The sequence below is a fragment of the Psammomys obesus genome, unplaced genomic scaffold (assembly GCF_907164565.1).
Source record: "Psammomys obesus unplaced genomic scaffold, mPsaObe1.curated_primary_1811, whole genome shotgun sequence".
NCBI classification, from domain to species: Eukaryota; Metazoa; Chordata; class Mammalia; order Rodentia; family Muridae; genus Psammomys; species Psammomys obesus.
Genome location: NW_026585504.1, coordinates 14813390 through 14830675, shown reverse-complemented (window position 1 = coordinate 14830675; position 17286 = coordinate 14813390). Strand labels below are relative to the sequence as shown.

General features: G+C 46.2%; 1 protein-coding gene across 2 annotated transcripts in view; it reads right to left on the bottom strand.

Annotated features, from left to right (window-relative positions):
* Window positions 1-16929, bottom strand: part of Tgm5 (transglutaminase 5) — a 34020-nt gene extending 17091 nt beyond the window's left edge. Inside the window, exons 1-6 of one of the 2 annotated variants that reach the window (XM_055604110.1) lie at window positions 16920-16929; window positions 9096-9275; window positions 8320-8565; window positions 6976-7094; window positions 3640-3768; window positions 2944-3121 (exon numbers count right to left, since the gene is read on the bottom strand). In XM_055604110.1, the coding sequence (XP_055460085.1) occupies window positions 2944-3121; window positions 3640-3768; window positions 6976-7094; window positions 8320-8565; window positions 9096-9275; window positions 16920-16929 (862 nt within the window). The remainder of the gene's footprint in view (window positions 1-2943; window positions 3122-3639; window positions 3769-6975; window positions 7095-8319; window positions 8566-9095; window positions 9276-16919) is intronic. The other variant, XM_055604116.1, reaches the window with a different exon arrangement.
* Window positions 16930-17286: the final 357 nt, after the last annotated feature.

Here is a 17286-nt window from a genome sequence, read left to right as displayed (position 1 = left end):
TATACTTTATCATAGTATATAAGAAACCACATGGTATATATAAATAGGCTTTGGTACCAGCAGGGTTTCAGGCATCTCTGGGGAGGTCTTGGAATGTATTCTTTATGGATCAAGGGACTGCAGAAATCCCAAGAAGTCTCTGTAACAATGTTAATTCAGAACATGGCTGTTCTTGGCAAAAGATCACATCCAAAGATCTAGGTCTGTGTGATCTGGCTGGAATACAAACACTCCTTTAATCTGGGGGACTGAGGCAAGCAGATCTGAGTTCAAGGCAAGTTTCAGGGAAAGAAAAGCTTGGGTCCAGGTGTGGTGGTACAGGCCTTAAATCCCAAACAATGAAGGTAAAATTAGCTTGTAGAAGGAAACATCCATGTTTGAAAGTGATGTCTAACTGAGTGGCAGAAATAAGAGACAAATCAGAGAAAGACTTGACAGAGTAGTATATGCCCAACTCTCAGAATAAGAGAGAGGAAAGGGAAGTTATTTAAGGGGCAATCAGAGAGAGAAAATGCACTTTTGCCAGGACAGTAAGAGACAGGTGGCAGAGAGAAAGAGAAGGAGCCAGAAAAGATTGCTGGAGTTAGTTTGAGGCGAAACAGAGCAATTCAGAGGCCGAAAGAAAAACCAGATTGAAAAGTGAGCTAGGAGAGGAATTTGAGCCAGAACAGCTGAGTTGAACCAGCCAGCTAAGAGCTCATTAAGGGTGAGCTTATTAAGCAGTAATTCTTAGCGGCTGAAAACATTCTAGACCTAGGTTAGATGGTCCAGAGGCTAGAAGCTTCCAGGACGAGGCCTAGGTTAGCAGACAGAGCCAGTAAGCCTCCAAGACACCAACTGTATCAGGAGATTAAAAGTTATTTATTCAAGTCTCCTTCCGGAGTTCACATGCTTCACTGTTAGTTTCCTTTGCAGGGTTTTAACCCAGTGTGTGGCACCAAGGAAATGCCCATGAGCACTGTAGCAGCTATGGAATAATAATGATATCATTCATACACGTGCTGGCAGCTGTATTGGCATAATCGCTTTAGCTAAACTTTTATCTTTCACTTTGGTGAGGGACCAAAGTGTCTGCATCTTTTCCATCTTTGTATCCAAGCATGGCTGGAACACGGCACTTAGAGCAGAAAGACTCCACTGGGAGCTGTTGGGCGAATAGATGAGCCTTTCAGACTAATAGATTTATTAACACCTGGCATGGTGGCCCTTTGTGAAAGCTAATTGGGCGATAGCTGGAGTGGGCCACATTTGCTCACTGCCTAAGTCTTTGCAAGAGTTCAATGAAGGGCCATGATTCTCAAAAACATTTTAATTGTCCTGCTTGCCATTGCATAACCTCCATCTGTCTCCACCTCTGTCATCACCCATTCCATCCAGACTGCCACTCCCAAATCCAGCTCTCTCCTCTACACACACACACACACACACACACACACACACACACACACACACACTCAGTTTTTCCACACTGGAACGTTTCCTCGTTATCTTACACAAGAGGCAGAGCCATCCTGCCCTTCCATCGTGTGTGTGTGCGTGTGTGTGTGTGTGTGAGAGGGAGAGAGAGTGTGCGCACGTGTACCCAGACCCAGCCTGGTGTAGAACTCCTCATACAGCCCAGGCTGAACTTGGATGCACAGTGATCCTCTTGCTTCATCCTGAGTGCTGGGATCAGAGTTCTGAGTCTCCCTTCCGGGTTTCCTGCCCAGCAGTCCTTCTGCCTTCTGGATGACTCAGATCTCCCACGTCACACTAATCTCCTCATCCTTTGGCATCAAAGCTGTTGAATTATTTATGTCTTATCACTGGGCCATCAAAGCATCCAGCTCAAGCTCAGGATCTGCAGCAGCAGAAGAGGCAGATGCTAGCTAAGGGCCTGCAGCAGTGGCCTACTCTGTCACACTCTGTCAGTGCTGACAGAGATCTCCTCATGCCCTTGGCCTGATGCAGCACGTTCAGCAGCCTCTCTGGCCTTCAGATTCTGTTTGGAGCCTGGCCCGGCATACACGCCCGCCATAGGTTATTTCTGCGCAGAAGGCCTGAACCTTCAATAAATGCGAAGCTGCTGCAGCTCTGACCCCTGCATCCTAAAAGAGTGCTGTGATGAAAGCCGGACTTGGCCCCTCTCTCTAGAAAGCAGGAATGATGACTAACTGATTGAGAGAACTCAGGGACATGGGCATGCATAACAAGAGGACGAGAGAGGGCAGAATGAGCGCGGGGACCATGAGCAGGAGAGCGGCCCCCCGGGTAAAGCAGGAGACCTCCTCTCAGCACCTCCAGCATGTGACTCGTTTCCAGATGTCACTTCTTTTAAAAGTATTTCCACTCTGCACTCTTGCCACACACAAACCACAACCTTCTCTCTTCCTTCTGCACATTTATCTATTCCTTTAGCTTCTCTTCTGTTGATGTGATCTCTCGTTTCTATCTAAAAATCGATCTTCCATTTCCCCCCATCTTCTACCTCCCTGACCCTCATCAGACCCCTAATTCCCTCTGTGCTTGTGGCAGCTCCAAAGTCAAGGTCATTCCACTTGAGTTGCCTTGTTGCCCCAGCCCTCCAGGCCAGATGCTCATTTCCCTTCTGTGTGCGTAACTTAATTAAGCCAGAAACAGCATAATTTGGTTTTAGTGCTATCTAATTATTTAGCATTTCATCTCAAGTCCCTCTTGGACCTGGAGCGTCCCCATTCTTGCAGGAACGTTTTGTCAGGTTGCATGAGCTCAGGGGGCAGAGGGCTAAGCCCTCATGTGTGGGGTTTCTACTTCGGAACCACTGTCTGAAATAAGCCCAAACTGGGGAGGTCAGCGAGAAGATGCTTTTGCAGGTAACAGCTACCTTCCAACTGTTCTTTCGTGGGAATTGTGAGACTAAGACAAGAATGGCTCTGAGGGGCTTACCCTGCCGCTCTGGCTTCCCGCGGGGCCCGCCTCACCTACCTGTGCACATGACAGCAGCAAAGACCCAGCATTGCCCATAGCGCACTGGCTGGCAGCCTGTGGCATGCCACTGCTTCAGGATGGCCACACTGCCAGTCCACTCGGCGGGGTTGACGCCGTCCACATAATTCTCACTCCAGTTGCCATTGAGCACTCCGTTGTCATCGTTACTGTTGATCTAAGGAGAAGCCAGGAAGAAGTATTAGAAACATCTGTTCCCTCCACGGGATGGGGTGTGGAGGCTACTGAGGAGACGGACCACCAGCCTGAGACACAAGGGAGACCTCTGACCTCACTTCACCTGGGACCTTCCAGATCTGCTGGGGAGATCGAAGGCGGGTGGTGAGCTATTCCGACTTAAGCTTATATCAATTTGCTATTCTGTTTCAACTTCCTACACAGCAGGAGCTTGGCTCTGGGCAGTTTAAGAACACATTTGAACCAAGGAAATCTAGAAGCGACAAGGTGATTCTCCAACATTCAGCTTCTCCCTCAAAACATGTAATTTGGAGTTAAGGAAGGCAATGGCCCACACCAGCTATTCCCCACAGTGTCGGTCTCACTCAGAATGGCCTTGTTCTCAGAGGGTCCCTGTCTTTTGAACTCATTCTCCTACTGCAGCTAACAGCTGTGAGAGGGCAGGGTCCCCTTATACTGCTTCCTTCCTCCCTGGGCCGGGCACACCAGGGACCTCACCATGGCACACACAACTCTGCTGGTGTAGACGGGGCTTCCCCGCAGGGCACAGTCTGTGGATGGGTCAACCTGGAAGTTCAGACTCTTCTCTAGCAGCTCCAAGCAGATGTCTATGATATTCTCCTCAAACTGCGGGGGATGAAGAGAAAGGAGACACCACACGCTTGCTGTGTGCGGACAAATAAGGAAATGGACAACCTATACCACTCAGCTCCCCAGTGGAGTGTGTCTGCAGAATAAAACCCATTTGCAAGGTAGTCGTCAAACAAGACAGCCAGGAACGGCCTCCCAGGAAGGCGCATGGCTTCAAAGCTATGGCATTACAGCCCATGTGTGCTACAAGCCAAATGGCTCACCATTCATTGGAAGTGACTGTTGTGTCATTGGAAAGTCTATTTCTGCCTCCATCTCCATCTTTTCCTCCTCCATCTCCACATTCCTGGGACCCCTAAGAGGCTGTTATTAAGGCCATGTTTCCTTTTATTCCACACTTACATAGTGACCCAATTTATTATTGGAGGATACTAAAGGAAGAGCACCTACCTGCTTTGGTACTCATAGCTCTGGGGCTCTGGACTGACCAATCACATGCGAGTTCTGGAACACTGTCCTCTGTGGGTTTGTCCCCTCTGGTTGTCAAACTTGGCTGTACAATGTAGTTGAGGCCTAGCTATCCTGTCTGAGGGTATGCTCTGTCAGTCCAAGTTCTCTTTATAACACTCAACTCCACTCTGGCATGGGGCTTGGTGCACAGTAGGAACTCTACATATTTTTGTCAAACAGTTATAAACAAGTGCACTTACTCTCACAGAACAGTGGTCAATAAGCAGAATTAAGCTTCCCTGGCCTACCTTCTTTAGGGAAGTCACTTTTCTAGTTTACAGTGTTCAAAGGTCCCTATAACTTAAAAGAGTCCAAGCCAAAGCCTCCTTGTGGCGTCCTTCAAGTCCTTCTCAGATCTGGCTCTGTTTGTGTAGCAGTTTGCTCTGAGATTAAAACTTTAAACTCTCCATTGTAGAGCAAAGCTTGTTGCGGCTTGGGATGTTGAAGGGCAGGTGAAACATTTCATCCTGCAGAGAAGCTTAGGAAGTCCCTGATACTGACAAGATTCACTAGGCCCCTCCCTCCCCAAGCCCATATAAGCAATAAGGACTACCAACAGAAGTGCTCAGATCAGGTGAGTTGTCCAGAAAAAGATGTATTCCCCAAACTGCCTGCAAGAGGCTCAGACCGACAAAGCTACCTGGAAAAACACTCCCCCTACTCTACAGCTGCCTGTAAGCTGTGCGTTGAGCTCCAGGTTTCAAACCTTTGTGAGCTATTGCCCATGCTGGAGTGGGATTTTGGTGATACCACTGTCTTTGAGTTGTTTCTGCTCCTATAGGTAACTCATCACTCCTAAGTGACCCCTATAAAGTCTTTGTTTTGCTAAGTCAGACTTTGGTGATATCTGTACTTTGGTCTGTCATGGGTTCCCTATCTGGAGTGAGTAGATGTTTGTTCATCCCAGCAATAGGCACCCTTCTACATCTCCAGCCTCTTACCTCAACATCCTCCCACCCTGGCAATTTTTGCTCCAGGTACATCAAACTCCTTGTGATCTCTGCCAAGATGAAACCTTTCTGGTCTTTCTGACCTTGTACATGCCTGTCCTTGGCCTTCACTTGAATAACTGAGCTCAAACACAGCATCTTCTCTTTCAGGAAGCTTCCTCAGGATCTGTGGCCAAAACCAAGAGCCTTCATCCTGGTTCCCAGAACACCCTGGCCCTGTTTTTCAGTCTCACAACCCCACTGTGAGATAAGCAACTGTCTATGTATCCCTGAGGGACAGTGCTGCCTTTATCTCCGTCCGTATCTCCTTCCCTCACCTTCCTCCCTGTACTGAACAGATTGCTCGACATATGCTTTCTGAAGAAGAAAGACAGAAAGGGAGGGAGCCAGAGCTCCACAAACAGAAACTCTTCACTCCTCTTCTCACTGATGGCAACACCCTTACATGCCCATACTGAGTGAGGGGTCGGGACCAGCTGAGACATAAATCTTCCCTGGGCTGTGAGTGAGCCTTGGCTGTGAGTGAACCTGACTGTCATGTTTATTTGGAGTTCTGTCTGGGCAACACCTGGTGAGGAGCCTTTATTTAAATGATCCAGGGCTCCATGAGGACCTCCAGATTGTCCTTGCTGTCACCTCTTCTAAGGGGCCAAAGGCTGATCTCCTTTCTCAGTGCTCTCAGAACTGGGGCTCAGTTTAGATCAGCTTCTTCCCTCCCTGACCTTGGTCCCTTCTGGGGCCAAACTTTAAATGGGAGGTAGGTTTTTAGATAGACAAAAGTTGTCAAGCATTGAAATGAGTTTAGATACTTCGTATACAAAGTCATTAGACTGTACATAGAAATTAAAGTGAAGAGGAATCACGCTGGTAGCAGTGATTAACCTCGGTGTTCTAAGTACCCATTTTTGTAATGTTTCTTTGCAAAGGTTTTGTTTTTCTATTTGGTTGGGTGGTTAGTTTTGGTTTCCAGGAAGGATCTCCTAGCCAAGGGTGACCCTGAACTTCTGATCTTCCTGCCTCTCCCTCCTCATTTCCAGGATTACAAGGGTATCCGACAACACCCTGTTTATACGGTTCTGGGGATCAATCCCGGGACTTTGTGCATGTCAAGTAAATACTCTAACAACTGACAAACATCTTCAGCCCTCTGTTTTTCAGAAAGGATTTTTTCTATGTATCCCAGGCCGACCGCAAACTTGAAATCCTCTTGCCTCAGCTTCTCAATCACTGATATTACAGGCATGCACCATCAAACCCACCTTGGCAAAGTTTTCTTTCTTTTTTTTTTTTTTTAACGATTATGCATTGCTTATAATGAAAAAAAAAAAGTCTATTATCAAGACCAGCAAACCAGCAAAAGACATTGGATTGGGGTCATGAAAGAGATGTCATTGTTCATCAGCCCTGTTTTTGGTAGAGACATTCAGGGACACATATATACTGTGTATGTATGTGACAGATTTGATATCAAGTTCCAGCAGCAGGGGAGGTCAGGAGAAAGTGTAAGACCCCACTGCAAACTCAGTTTAAAGCACAAAATGTCAGGTGCAATCATTTCCATTATGATCGCACTAGCCCTTCCTCCGTTGAATGTAGCTGTCCTTTCCGTTAAATCCTATTCAAGTAGATGTGACCAGCAAAGAACACTTTCTCCTCCTTCCTATGGCTGCTTCCCCAGCAACCCGAGAAGCTTTTCACGTGCTCTTTAGTTAGCCTAAGCACTTCACCCTGTTCTGGCTCCCCTTTCCCTATGAGTTTGGGGCTTATGTGGGCTGGGACTCACCTGCCCATAGTTCCAGGGGCATGGGCGGATCCAGCTCTTGCTCCCTTGGTAGATAAAGCCATAATCATTGACAACATACTCCTGCCTCTGCGGCTCACTCTCCAGGTACACTGCATCCGCTGGGAACCAAAGTGAGAGGACACAAAGCAAGAGTCATGTCCACTGCTATTCTCATAGTCCTGTAGAACCAGCTTTCTGGAGAGGGCACCTGGAGCCATTCTGAGAGGAGCTGGCACAGGAAGGGTTTGACACTGACATGGGTTCTCTCCAGGATTTGGACCAGTGTGACAAACAGTTGTAGGTTCATGGCTGAAGTCACAAACATCCCTGAACTGTAGGGTGGGGCTTCCCAGTCAAACCTCCCTGGTCTGGTGGTGTGACAGCTGTTGATCTTGAATGTACCAACTACCTGGCTCCATCCCAGCATTTGTTCTCTCTAGGACATGGGTACAAGCTCAGGAGAGAAACCATGTACATGGTCCTCCCACCTCTCAGACAGGCCCTTATATTCCCATGCTCAAGTCTAAAGCCCAGTCTTGGAGGCCGTGTGTGTGTTGACAAGTCCTCAAGTCTGGTATGGAACTCACTATGTGGTCTTGGTTGGCCTCAAACTCACAGTATCCTCTTGCTTCAGCCTCCCAAGTACTGGCACAGGTGAATATTTCAAAAAGAAGTGCAAATTGGAGACTGGTATGTATAATCACATTTGGGTATATATCATAGAACTTACAACATACAGATAGATACAAATGTGCACATATTCAAGCATAACATAGCTCTATACGGTTACACAAAGGACAGTAATAAGGCTTCCACTAGGAAAATGGAACTTGGAGACTGGGGAGTCTTAAACCTTTCTTCCTTTTCTCTCCTTTCCCATTCCTTTCTTCCCTCCCTTCTTTCTTTTCTGCTTCCCTTCTTCCCTCCCTCCCTTCCTTCTTTTTCCTTTTCCCTCCCTCCCTCTTTTCTCCTCAAACCTCTTCTTTTCACCCTTTCTTTCACTTTTATCATTTGTTTCTTTCCTCAAATCTTTCAAAATAGTGTGCATTTATCACTTTTAAAGTAAAAAAGTCCAAATTAACTTAAAAATAGATAATGAAGGGAGATGTTGATGGTGGTTAAACGTAATAGTTTTCTATTTAAGTCCAGACCATAATTTTAAAATTCTAAATAAGTAAATCAATATCAAGGTCTCCCCAGCCTGGTTGTTGGAGGTTAGGTACTGAATTCAAGGGCTTGAGGGGCTTATGGTGGCCAAGGATCAGGGGCTGCCAACCGGTGAGCCTGGGTCCCTGTTGGCACTGACAGAGAGACAGAAGTAAAGGAGCCCACGGGGGTACTTACCTGGGCACCAGGGATTGAAGAGCAGGATAAACTCCCCCAGCTGGTAGGCAGTGACCGAACCCTGGTAGGAGTCGATTCGAATTTTCAGGAAGTACCGACCCACAGCTGCCATCGGAGGGGCACACAGGCTTACTTCCAGGGAGGTGGCCCTGTTTTCCTCCAGGGAAGCAATCCAGGGGCTTGGACCACCACTGCCGGTGAGGCTAAACACCGCCTGAGTCCCTTTGGCCAGGTCTGGCAAGGGTCCTGGGAGGGAAGAATAAATAAGATTCTTTATGGCGACCTGCCATTCCTCTAAGATCCTGCTCAATGAGGATGCGCTCACACACACACTCCACTTCATAATACAGACAGACAGACAGACAGACACACATACACACACAAAACAAACCCATGTCCCACTTCACACGCAGAGCCACATATACCACACATACGTTCCACTACACACACACACACATGCGCCACGCATCCACACATACATATATATATATCACACACACACACATGCACATATGCCACACACATGCTCCGCTTCACATACACACACATACCTACCGTACACATATACCACACGCACATTCCACTTCACCCCCCATGTTCTACCTCACACGTACACATGCGTGCACACCGCGTCATACACACACCAACCACCTAAATACACACATATACACCATACACACACACCACACATACATACACATCACACACGTACACCACAAACACGCCACACACACACACACACACACACACACACATCTTGTGGGCCAGTTCCTCACCAGTCTCAGCCACAAAGATGATACTGTCTATGCCTGGCTGGAAGCCCCGGTTCTTAAAGTACAGGGTGATGCTGAAGGCCTGACCCCGGCGGACAACGAGGCGGTCAACACTGATCTCCTCCGTGTGGTGCCGCACGTTGTTCCGGGAGCTCTGGAGGTCTGTGAGGGCCACCTCTAACCCTGTGATGGGGACAGACAAAAATCAGGGTTGTGAGGCCTGGTCCTACTGGTCGTGTAAACTCAAGGAAGTAAGTTGGCAATTGCACTTGAGTTTCCATGTTGATAGAACGGAGTCTCTCACACTACCCGGGTAGGTGAGGTTTTAAGAGCTATACGAGATGCCATGAGTGCCCATTTCTCTTTTCTCTTCCTTCCTTTCTTCCGCCCCTACTTCTTCCACCCTCCGTCAGCTCCTTCCCTGCACACTTGGCGGGCACACGGTTTTTCTGAGTGACTTATTTTGTAAACCTGCCCAGGTCCGATGCTCCCTTCACCAGCGTGCCTTCAGATACTGTCTGAGACCCACTTCCTGGGATGCAAGCGCATGATCTCACTTGTCTTTGCACCAACCTCCAAACCTGGGAGCAGGCCTCTGGCTTGCCTGCCCCTAGCACAGCTGCCCCGCTTTTGGCAACTTGCTGGCTCTCTGCCACCACCAATGCCATGTGTTCGGTCCCCTGATACCTGCAGACTCAAAGTCAGAAAGGACGCTCCCAGCCTTCTGCTAAATCTTCTGCTAAACCACAGATTATCACATTGTTCTCTAGCGTGCCCCCCCCCCCCCCCCCGAGGGCTATATCTGATGATTTCCCCAGTCACCTGAGTGCGGTTTACAATGGGATCGCCCCTCTCTTCAGCCTCTGTCAATTCGTAGGTAACCAAGTCCTTTCAGTCATTCCTTTACAGTTTCCCTGAGGTCGGCTGTCCCTTTGCAAGTGCCTGCAGTTTTCTGCTCTCCTCATCTCACCCTTGGTGACCATAATAGGCTCCAGTAGTTTGCCTGCCTGGAGCATCCCCACCACCTCCCTTAGCACCCCACCCACCTTCCCGAAGAACGGTTTGATCACAGCATCTCATTTGCTCTGAAAGTTCTAAGACGCTCTGCTGTCTGCTGTACACAGAGCCCCCGCATGGCCCTCCATATCCAACACTAAGTTCTGATTGCACTCAGCTCTCCCCACCCCCGGCATCAGTCCTTCACTCGGGCTGACCATCCGTGTGTTCTTGTTCCTGCCACAGCCTCCATTTAGAACACCCCCTGTCATAGAGCTGTCAGCCTGACAGGAACCTAGGCATATCTGGAAGGGGGGGGGGTGTCTTAACTGAGGAACTGCCTCCATCAGATTGGCCTGTGGGCGTGTCTGTGGGGTGTGCTCTCAGATGCTGAGGGAGGTGGAAGAGCCCAGCCCACCATGGGTAGCACCACCTCTGCAGATGGTCCTAGGTGGGAGAAGAGAGGCAGCTGAGCAAGCCAGGGGAAGCAAGGCCGTAAGCAGACTCCTCCACGGCCTTGGCAGCAGCTCCAGCCTCCAGGCTCCAGCCTTGGCTTCCCTCAGTGACGGGCTATAATCTGTTAAATCAAGTAAACCCTTTCCTCCCCTAAGTTGCTTTGGGTCAGTGCTTTATCACAGCAACAGAAAGGAAGCTAGACCAGCCTCTCACCCCTCAGCCAAATCCCACCTGTCTCCCAAGACCTCCCTCCCTCATGAAACCTGCCCTAATGAGTCCACCCTTCTTCCCATTTTGGACTGCTCTACAGCATTGAACTGAATTGCTCTTAATCTTAACTGCTTACACTTCATCGATCCATTTATCCTGGGGCTTACTCTCCTGAGCCTCAGCATAAGAGGCTCGGACATTCTTTATCATCTTTCTTTTCTTTTCTTTTTAAGATTTATTTATCTAATGCAGGATGGTGGTGGCATTTAATCCCAGTACTTGGGAGGCAGAGCAGGTGGATCTCTATGAGTTTGAGGCCAGTCTGTCTACAGAGTGAGTTCCAGGACAGCCAAGACCACACAGAGAAACCCTGTCTCAAAAAACTAATTTTAAAGAAAGATTTATTTATCTGTATTTTATGTGCATTGCTGAGCTGCCTGCCTGAGCCGAGTTACAGAGAGTTGTAAGCTATTATGTGGGTGCTGGAAATTAAGCCCAGATCCTCTGGAAGAACAGCCAGTGCTCTTAACCACTGAGCCATCTCTCCAGCTCCTTCTTTGTTATTTCTTGTCATGTCTCCTACTAACAGCCCAGGCTGGCTGCAAACTCGTGTTCTTCTTTGCTAAGTCCCTGGAGTTCTGAGGTTGGAGGTGTGTGCCACCATATCCAGCTTTTAACTACCTTTTTTTGTCTCCTTTCCAACACCTGTGTAAGCTGAGGACAGAAACCTACCTGCTTTATCTTGGCTGTGCTTCGAGTAAAAAAAAAAAAAAAAAAAAAAAAAAAATGACCCAAGTCATTTGGCAACACCCTTTTAGGTTAAAAAATATTTAACAAACTAAGAAGGGAGATCCTTATCACGATAACCCAGCTAGTCATATTTAATAATGAAACACTGGATGCTTTCCTGTTAAGATAAAGAACAAAATATGACTATGTGTGCTCTTGCCTGTTCTTGTCTTGTTAAAGGCAGAGTGTACTGGAGGTTCCAGCCAGGGCCATTAAGCAAGGAAAAGAGATCAAAGACATTCAGATAGGAAATGAGTAAAGCTGTCTCCATTCACACATGATCTAAGAATCATAATGCTCTCAAATTAGAATTAACAACTACAGGAAGACTTCAGGATGGACTCAGTAGCAGCATGCAAATCAACTATTTTCATATATTCACAATGAATAATCTGAGAAAAAATGTAAAAGTAATTCTATTTATAACAGCAAAAGATTGAAATAGTAACAAGTCGGCAACAGAATGCAAAACTTTTACCACAAATATCATTTAAATAAATTTGCTTAAATAGTGGAAAAATGTTCCATGTTCACGGATTTGAAGACGCTGTCATTCAAATGACAGTAGACAATAGTACTATTCTAGTGACAGTTGACTCTAGATTCAACATAACACCTATAAAACCCAACAGCCCACCCCACAGCTACAGCTACAATGCAACCCCTATACCTAAGCCTCAGGAGAAACCATGAAAAAGAGGAGAGACTATAAAAGCCTGAGGAGCAGCATGTCCGCTGCTAGACGGTGTCTTGTGGATCCTATGAAATCTGAACATTCAGCTGCCTAAACAAGACTTATGTAATGAACAGTAATTGACATGACAGTGTGGATGGGGGAATTTCACAAGGTTCTATCCTGAGATAATCTTCTCCAGGAATGAGCTCCCTGATTGCTTAGCCAAGCCAATCCCAAGTTGTCACCCCTAAACACAAGCAACACTAAATGAGTTCAGGAGGTTTTATACATACGTTTATGTGTTTGTGACAATAACAAAGAAGGAGAGATCATGAGTTTGGGGGGGGCATGGGAGGAGTTGGAGTTTAATCTCAACTGCCATTTTGCAGAAACTGACAAGTGGATCAGAAAATTAATTGGGAAGAAGAAAGGATTCATAATAGTCAAAGCAATGTTTTTATTTCTTCCTTGAGGGAAAGGGTAACATATTATCTTGCTATGTAGCCTGGAACTCATGACAATCCTCCTGCCTCAGCCTACAGTGTGTTGGGATTACAGAAACTCAGTGAATCTATCACTAAGCCAATCTTAAAACAGAGGGCTTGCACTTCTATACTTTAAGTTTTACTATAAAGTAATTCTGGGGTGGCATTAGTACAGGCACAGATCAGTGGGCTAGACCTGAGAATTTTAGAAAAAAAAGGTCTATTGTATATGAGACAACATCAAATTCACTCAGGAGGTTTTATATGTGTGCGTTTAACAGTAACAGTGTAAGAAGAGGTCATGAATTTGAGATGTGAGCTAAGGACAGAGACCGACCTGCTTTATCTTGTCTTTGATTAAATAAATAAAATAAATTAACCTAATTAGTTGGCAAAATCCAACACCCCTGAATATAGAAAAAAAAAATCTCTTCAAAAAATGGTGCCTCGATAAACAGATAATCACTGTAAAAAATGAAGTGTCGGGCTGTTCAGTGGCTGTTCACAAGCTGCTCTTGCAGAGGACCCAGGTTCACATCCCAGGACCCACATGGCAGCAGAGGATCTTCTTCTGACTTCTGCGGGCCCCAAGCATACACACGGTGCACATACAAATATGCAGGCAAAACGCCAATACATACAAAATAAACACTTAAAAGTTAATTAAAAAACGAATGAAGTTGGTTGCCCACTTCACATGATATGTAAAAATTAACCCAGTGGGTCAAAGATCTGAACATGAGAGCTAAAACTATAAAACTCATAGATGAAAACAGGTACATCTTCCTTTTCTTGAACTAGGCGATGATCCCTTAGATACGACAAGAGAGGCAGAATCAGTGGGAAACCCAGGTAAATTGGACTTTGTAGAAATTAAAACATTCCTGCTTCAATGATGTAATAAAGAATATGAAAATATAATCCATGGAATTTGGGGATGTATTTGTAAATCATATAGCTAATAAGGGATTTGTAACAGGATGGATGGATGGATGGATGGATGGATGGATGGATGGGTAGATGAATCCTACAGTACAAAAACAAGGAGCCAAAATAAAAAAACTGGAGCTAGGGGGATGGCTCAGTGGGTAAAGCACTTGTATGAACCTAACAACCTAGGTTCAGTCCCTGGGTCCTACATAGTAGAAGGCAAGAACCAATTCCATAAGATTGTCCCATGACCCAACATGATCATTATGGTCTGTCTCTCCACACACTATGGGCAACTGATCTGAATAGACCTAAACAAGATAGAAAAAAGACAATAAGCTCATGGAAGGATGCTCGGGTCGTTATGTAAATACGCATGAAGTGTTGCTTTACACCCATGAGGATGCTATGATAAGGTATCAGAGACGAGCAAGTGCTGGTAAGATGCAGCTAGGGGACACTCAGACCTTGCTGGTGGGTTTAGAAAATGGTGCAGCGCTTTGGAGAACACCAGCATCCGCTCAGAATGTTGAACACAGACTCACCGTGTGACCCACCTCCTTATTGTACACCACCAAACAGTCAGCACATACACTCACACCAAGCCTATACATGGATGCAGAGAGCAACTTTATACAGAAGTAGCTGAAAAGTTTAGTTGAGAATACGGGCTTGTGCAAGCTAAGCACATGACAATATGGATGGACCTTGAAAACAGTGTGGCTACTGAAAGGAGTTAGATGCAAGAGAGCACATTTTGTATGATGCCATTTCTATGAAATGTTTGGAAGAGGCAAGTCCATAAAGACTCAAAATAGTTTAGGGGCCTAAATGCCTTTTCCTCCTCCTCCTCTCCATCCTTCTCCTCCTCTTCTTTCTCCTCCTCCTCTCCTCCTCCTTCTCCTCTTCCTTCTCCTTCTAAGACAGGTCCTCTCTACCTAGCTATATAGCCGTGGCTATCTTTGAACTCACTCTGCAGACCAGGCTGGCTCTAAACTCACAGATATCCTCCTGACTCCACCTCCTGCGTGCTGGGATTAAAGGTGTGCACCACCAAACCTGCCTCTGCTTCTTTCTGAGATGAGAATGTTTTGAGACTACATAGTAGTGACACTTTCAGAAACGTATGGATACGCTTAACTGTGTTACTTCAAATGGATGGACTTTATTACGTTTCAATAAAGCCATTAGAAACAATTATGACTCAAATCAACTATATAGAAGTATCATGACAAACGCTAGTCTTTATCTTTTTTTTTTTTTTAAAGAGTCAGGACCAGAGTCACACAGGATCACAATTACACAGGTTATCCTGAAACCCACCAGGCTAGCCTAAACCTCACCTCCTGTCTCAGCCTCCCAAGCTGCTAGGCATGTTCCGCCACACCCAGGCTAATCCTTATCTTCTAAACATGTCTGGGTTATTTTTGTTTATTGTGAACATACATCTTTTCACTAACTAGTTGGTCATCATCATCATAAAAAATGTAAGAATAACGATCAGCTCCTACAGGTCCATGGACGTTTGCTGTTTGAAGAGTTCTCTATCTTATGAAAACCCGCTTGCATTTATTTCAAGTTTTAGATTCTCTCAGCACTTTATCCAAGTCTTGTCTACTATTTAACCTTTACCAAAACCTTGTATAGATGGAATCTCATGTCATCTACACCTGGGGAATGAAAAAACGGGCTTCCAAAAGAAAAATGGATGGTTCTGTCTCACATTAAATCAAGATTTGTGACTCAAGTCACAAGTTCTTTCGTTGCCCAACAGCTGCTGTTCGTTGCTGGCTTCAGCAACTCATGTTCAGAAAGGACATTCCAACTCTGCAACTTGGAAAAGAACTTGACTTTTTCTTGATTTAAAAAAAAAAAAAAAGGAGAAGAAGAAGCTCATCCCTTTGGAGACCAGTTGACTGGGCAGAGAGCACCGACTGCCTCAGGTCTGTGGGTGACTGAGGCTGCTCAGCAGGTGGGACAACACCTGCCTGACCGGAAGCACTTCAGACACATCCTCCAGAGACACTACAGGCCAAGCCAGCCTCCCCAAGACACGTGGGTGCTTCCTCACCCAGAGGCTGCGCTTAGCTTCCCTTTTCATGACCGAGTAATAGCTCATTGTTTTGGTATACCATATTTTGTTTACTTATATTCAAATAGGTTGTTCGCTGTTGATGAGAGTACTTCTTCTTGAAGTGAGGAGAGAATGAGGAAAATAACAAGGAAATAACAAGATGGCAGGGAGAACTTATAAAGTTAGTGATCTCGATATCTGCCCTAGAGAGACATTTCTCCATGAGTATCCAGAAGCATGCAGAAGAATGCTGACTGTAAGATGGCTTGTCTACCTAAAATAGTGGGAATGATCTAGGTGTTCTTTAGAAGAGGATGAGGTGACTAAATCAGATACTGTAGAATACCATACAAAATGGAAAATATTGAGATAGGTTTACTATCGTCACGGGTACTGCCATGCTTGAGACATGCTGCTAGTGAAAAAAAAAACATTAAGTTTATATTTAATAGTATGATAACATCTGGATTTATAACAGCACGTGTTGATCCGATTGATTATAGTCAGCACATACGTGAGTACTAATGTCCGTGCCAAAAACTGGAAACAATGGTTATTCAGGCTGAGGTTGAGGCACTTAGAACTTTATCTGCAATTACTGCTTTATTTTACTCCAATTAGAGCCTCATGTATTTCCTTTATAGTTAAAATGTATACCCATTTGACATAAAAAATTAAGGAAATAGTAAAAATGTTTATTATATCATTTATAGTAAACGAAGGTGAAGATTCCGCATTTGCAGAGTAAGTTAAAAGCCCATCCCTTAGAGCAGGCTTCATGGAATCTTCAGAGCGGCTCTTCATCTAGAGAGGATGTTTAGACAGAAGATGATGGTAGGAAGACTTCTGGAGTTAAGACAGGAAGATTCAGAGAACTTTGACACTGTAAGGAATCTTCAAGACTGTGGTCCAGACCCTGACACAGGAGGCAGGAACGAGATAAGTGAGTTGGCCAGTGTGAAAAAGCTAGCCAGTGTCAGAGGACAGGCATCCCAATGGCCTAATCCCTTGCCTTACCCATCCCACCCCTATTGTGGAGGCCGCCGCGGTTACCTCCACCCTGCCTCCTGGTTCTCAGGGGACCAGTGGCTCCCGAAGCTTCTTGGCTTCCTTCCTAGATCAGCGCCGTATTTGTGGCTTATCCACCCATGCCGTCTCTGGGTGTTCATTGTCCCCGTTTTCTAGCTACCCCAGGGGGCTTCCTTCCCTACCTTGGGCCATAGTGGCTGCTTCTGGCTCCTGCTCTGCTCCCCCACAGACGGCTCGATGAATTGGAGCTTCGGGAAACTGGTCCTGGATTGTCTGTTTCCCCTTCCATGCCAAGGCTCCCAGAGACACTGGGGGTGTGGCCAGCTGCTCCACCGCCACCTCTGACAGGGCAGAGCTCAACTGGTTTTCTCACTTGCCCTCTGGTTTTTCTTGGCAGTGCTGCTCAGCTGAGAGGAGGTGTGGAGTCTGTGGAACCATCAGGGCCTTTGTGCCATTGGGCCTTAGGTAGCTCTTGGGCAATAGGGCTATGGTAAGGGAGCCAGGAGAAATTGGTGAATGGATGGGGCCTCCCTGGGGATAGAGGGAACT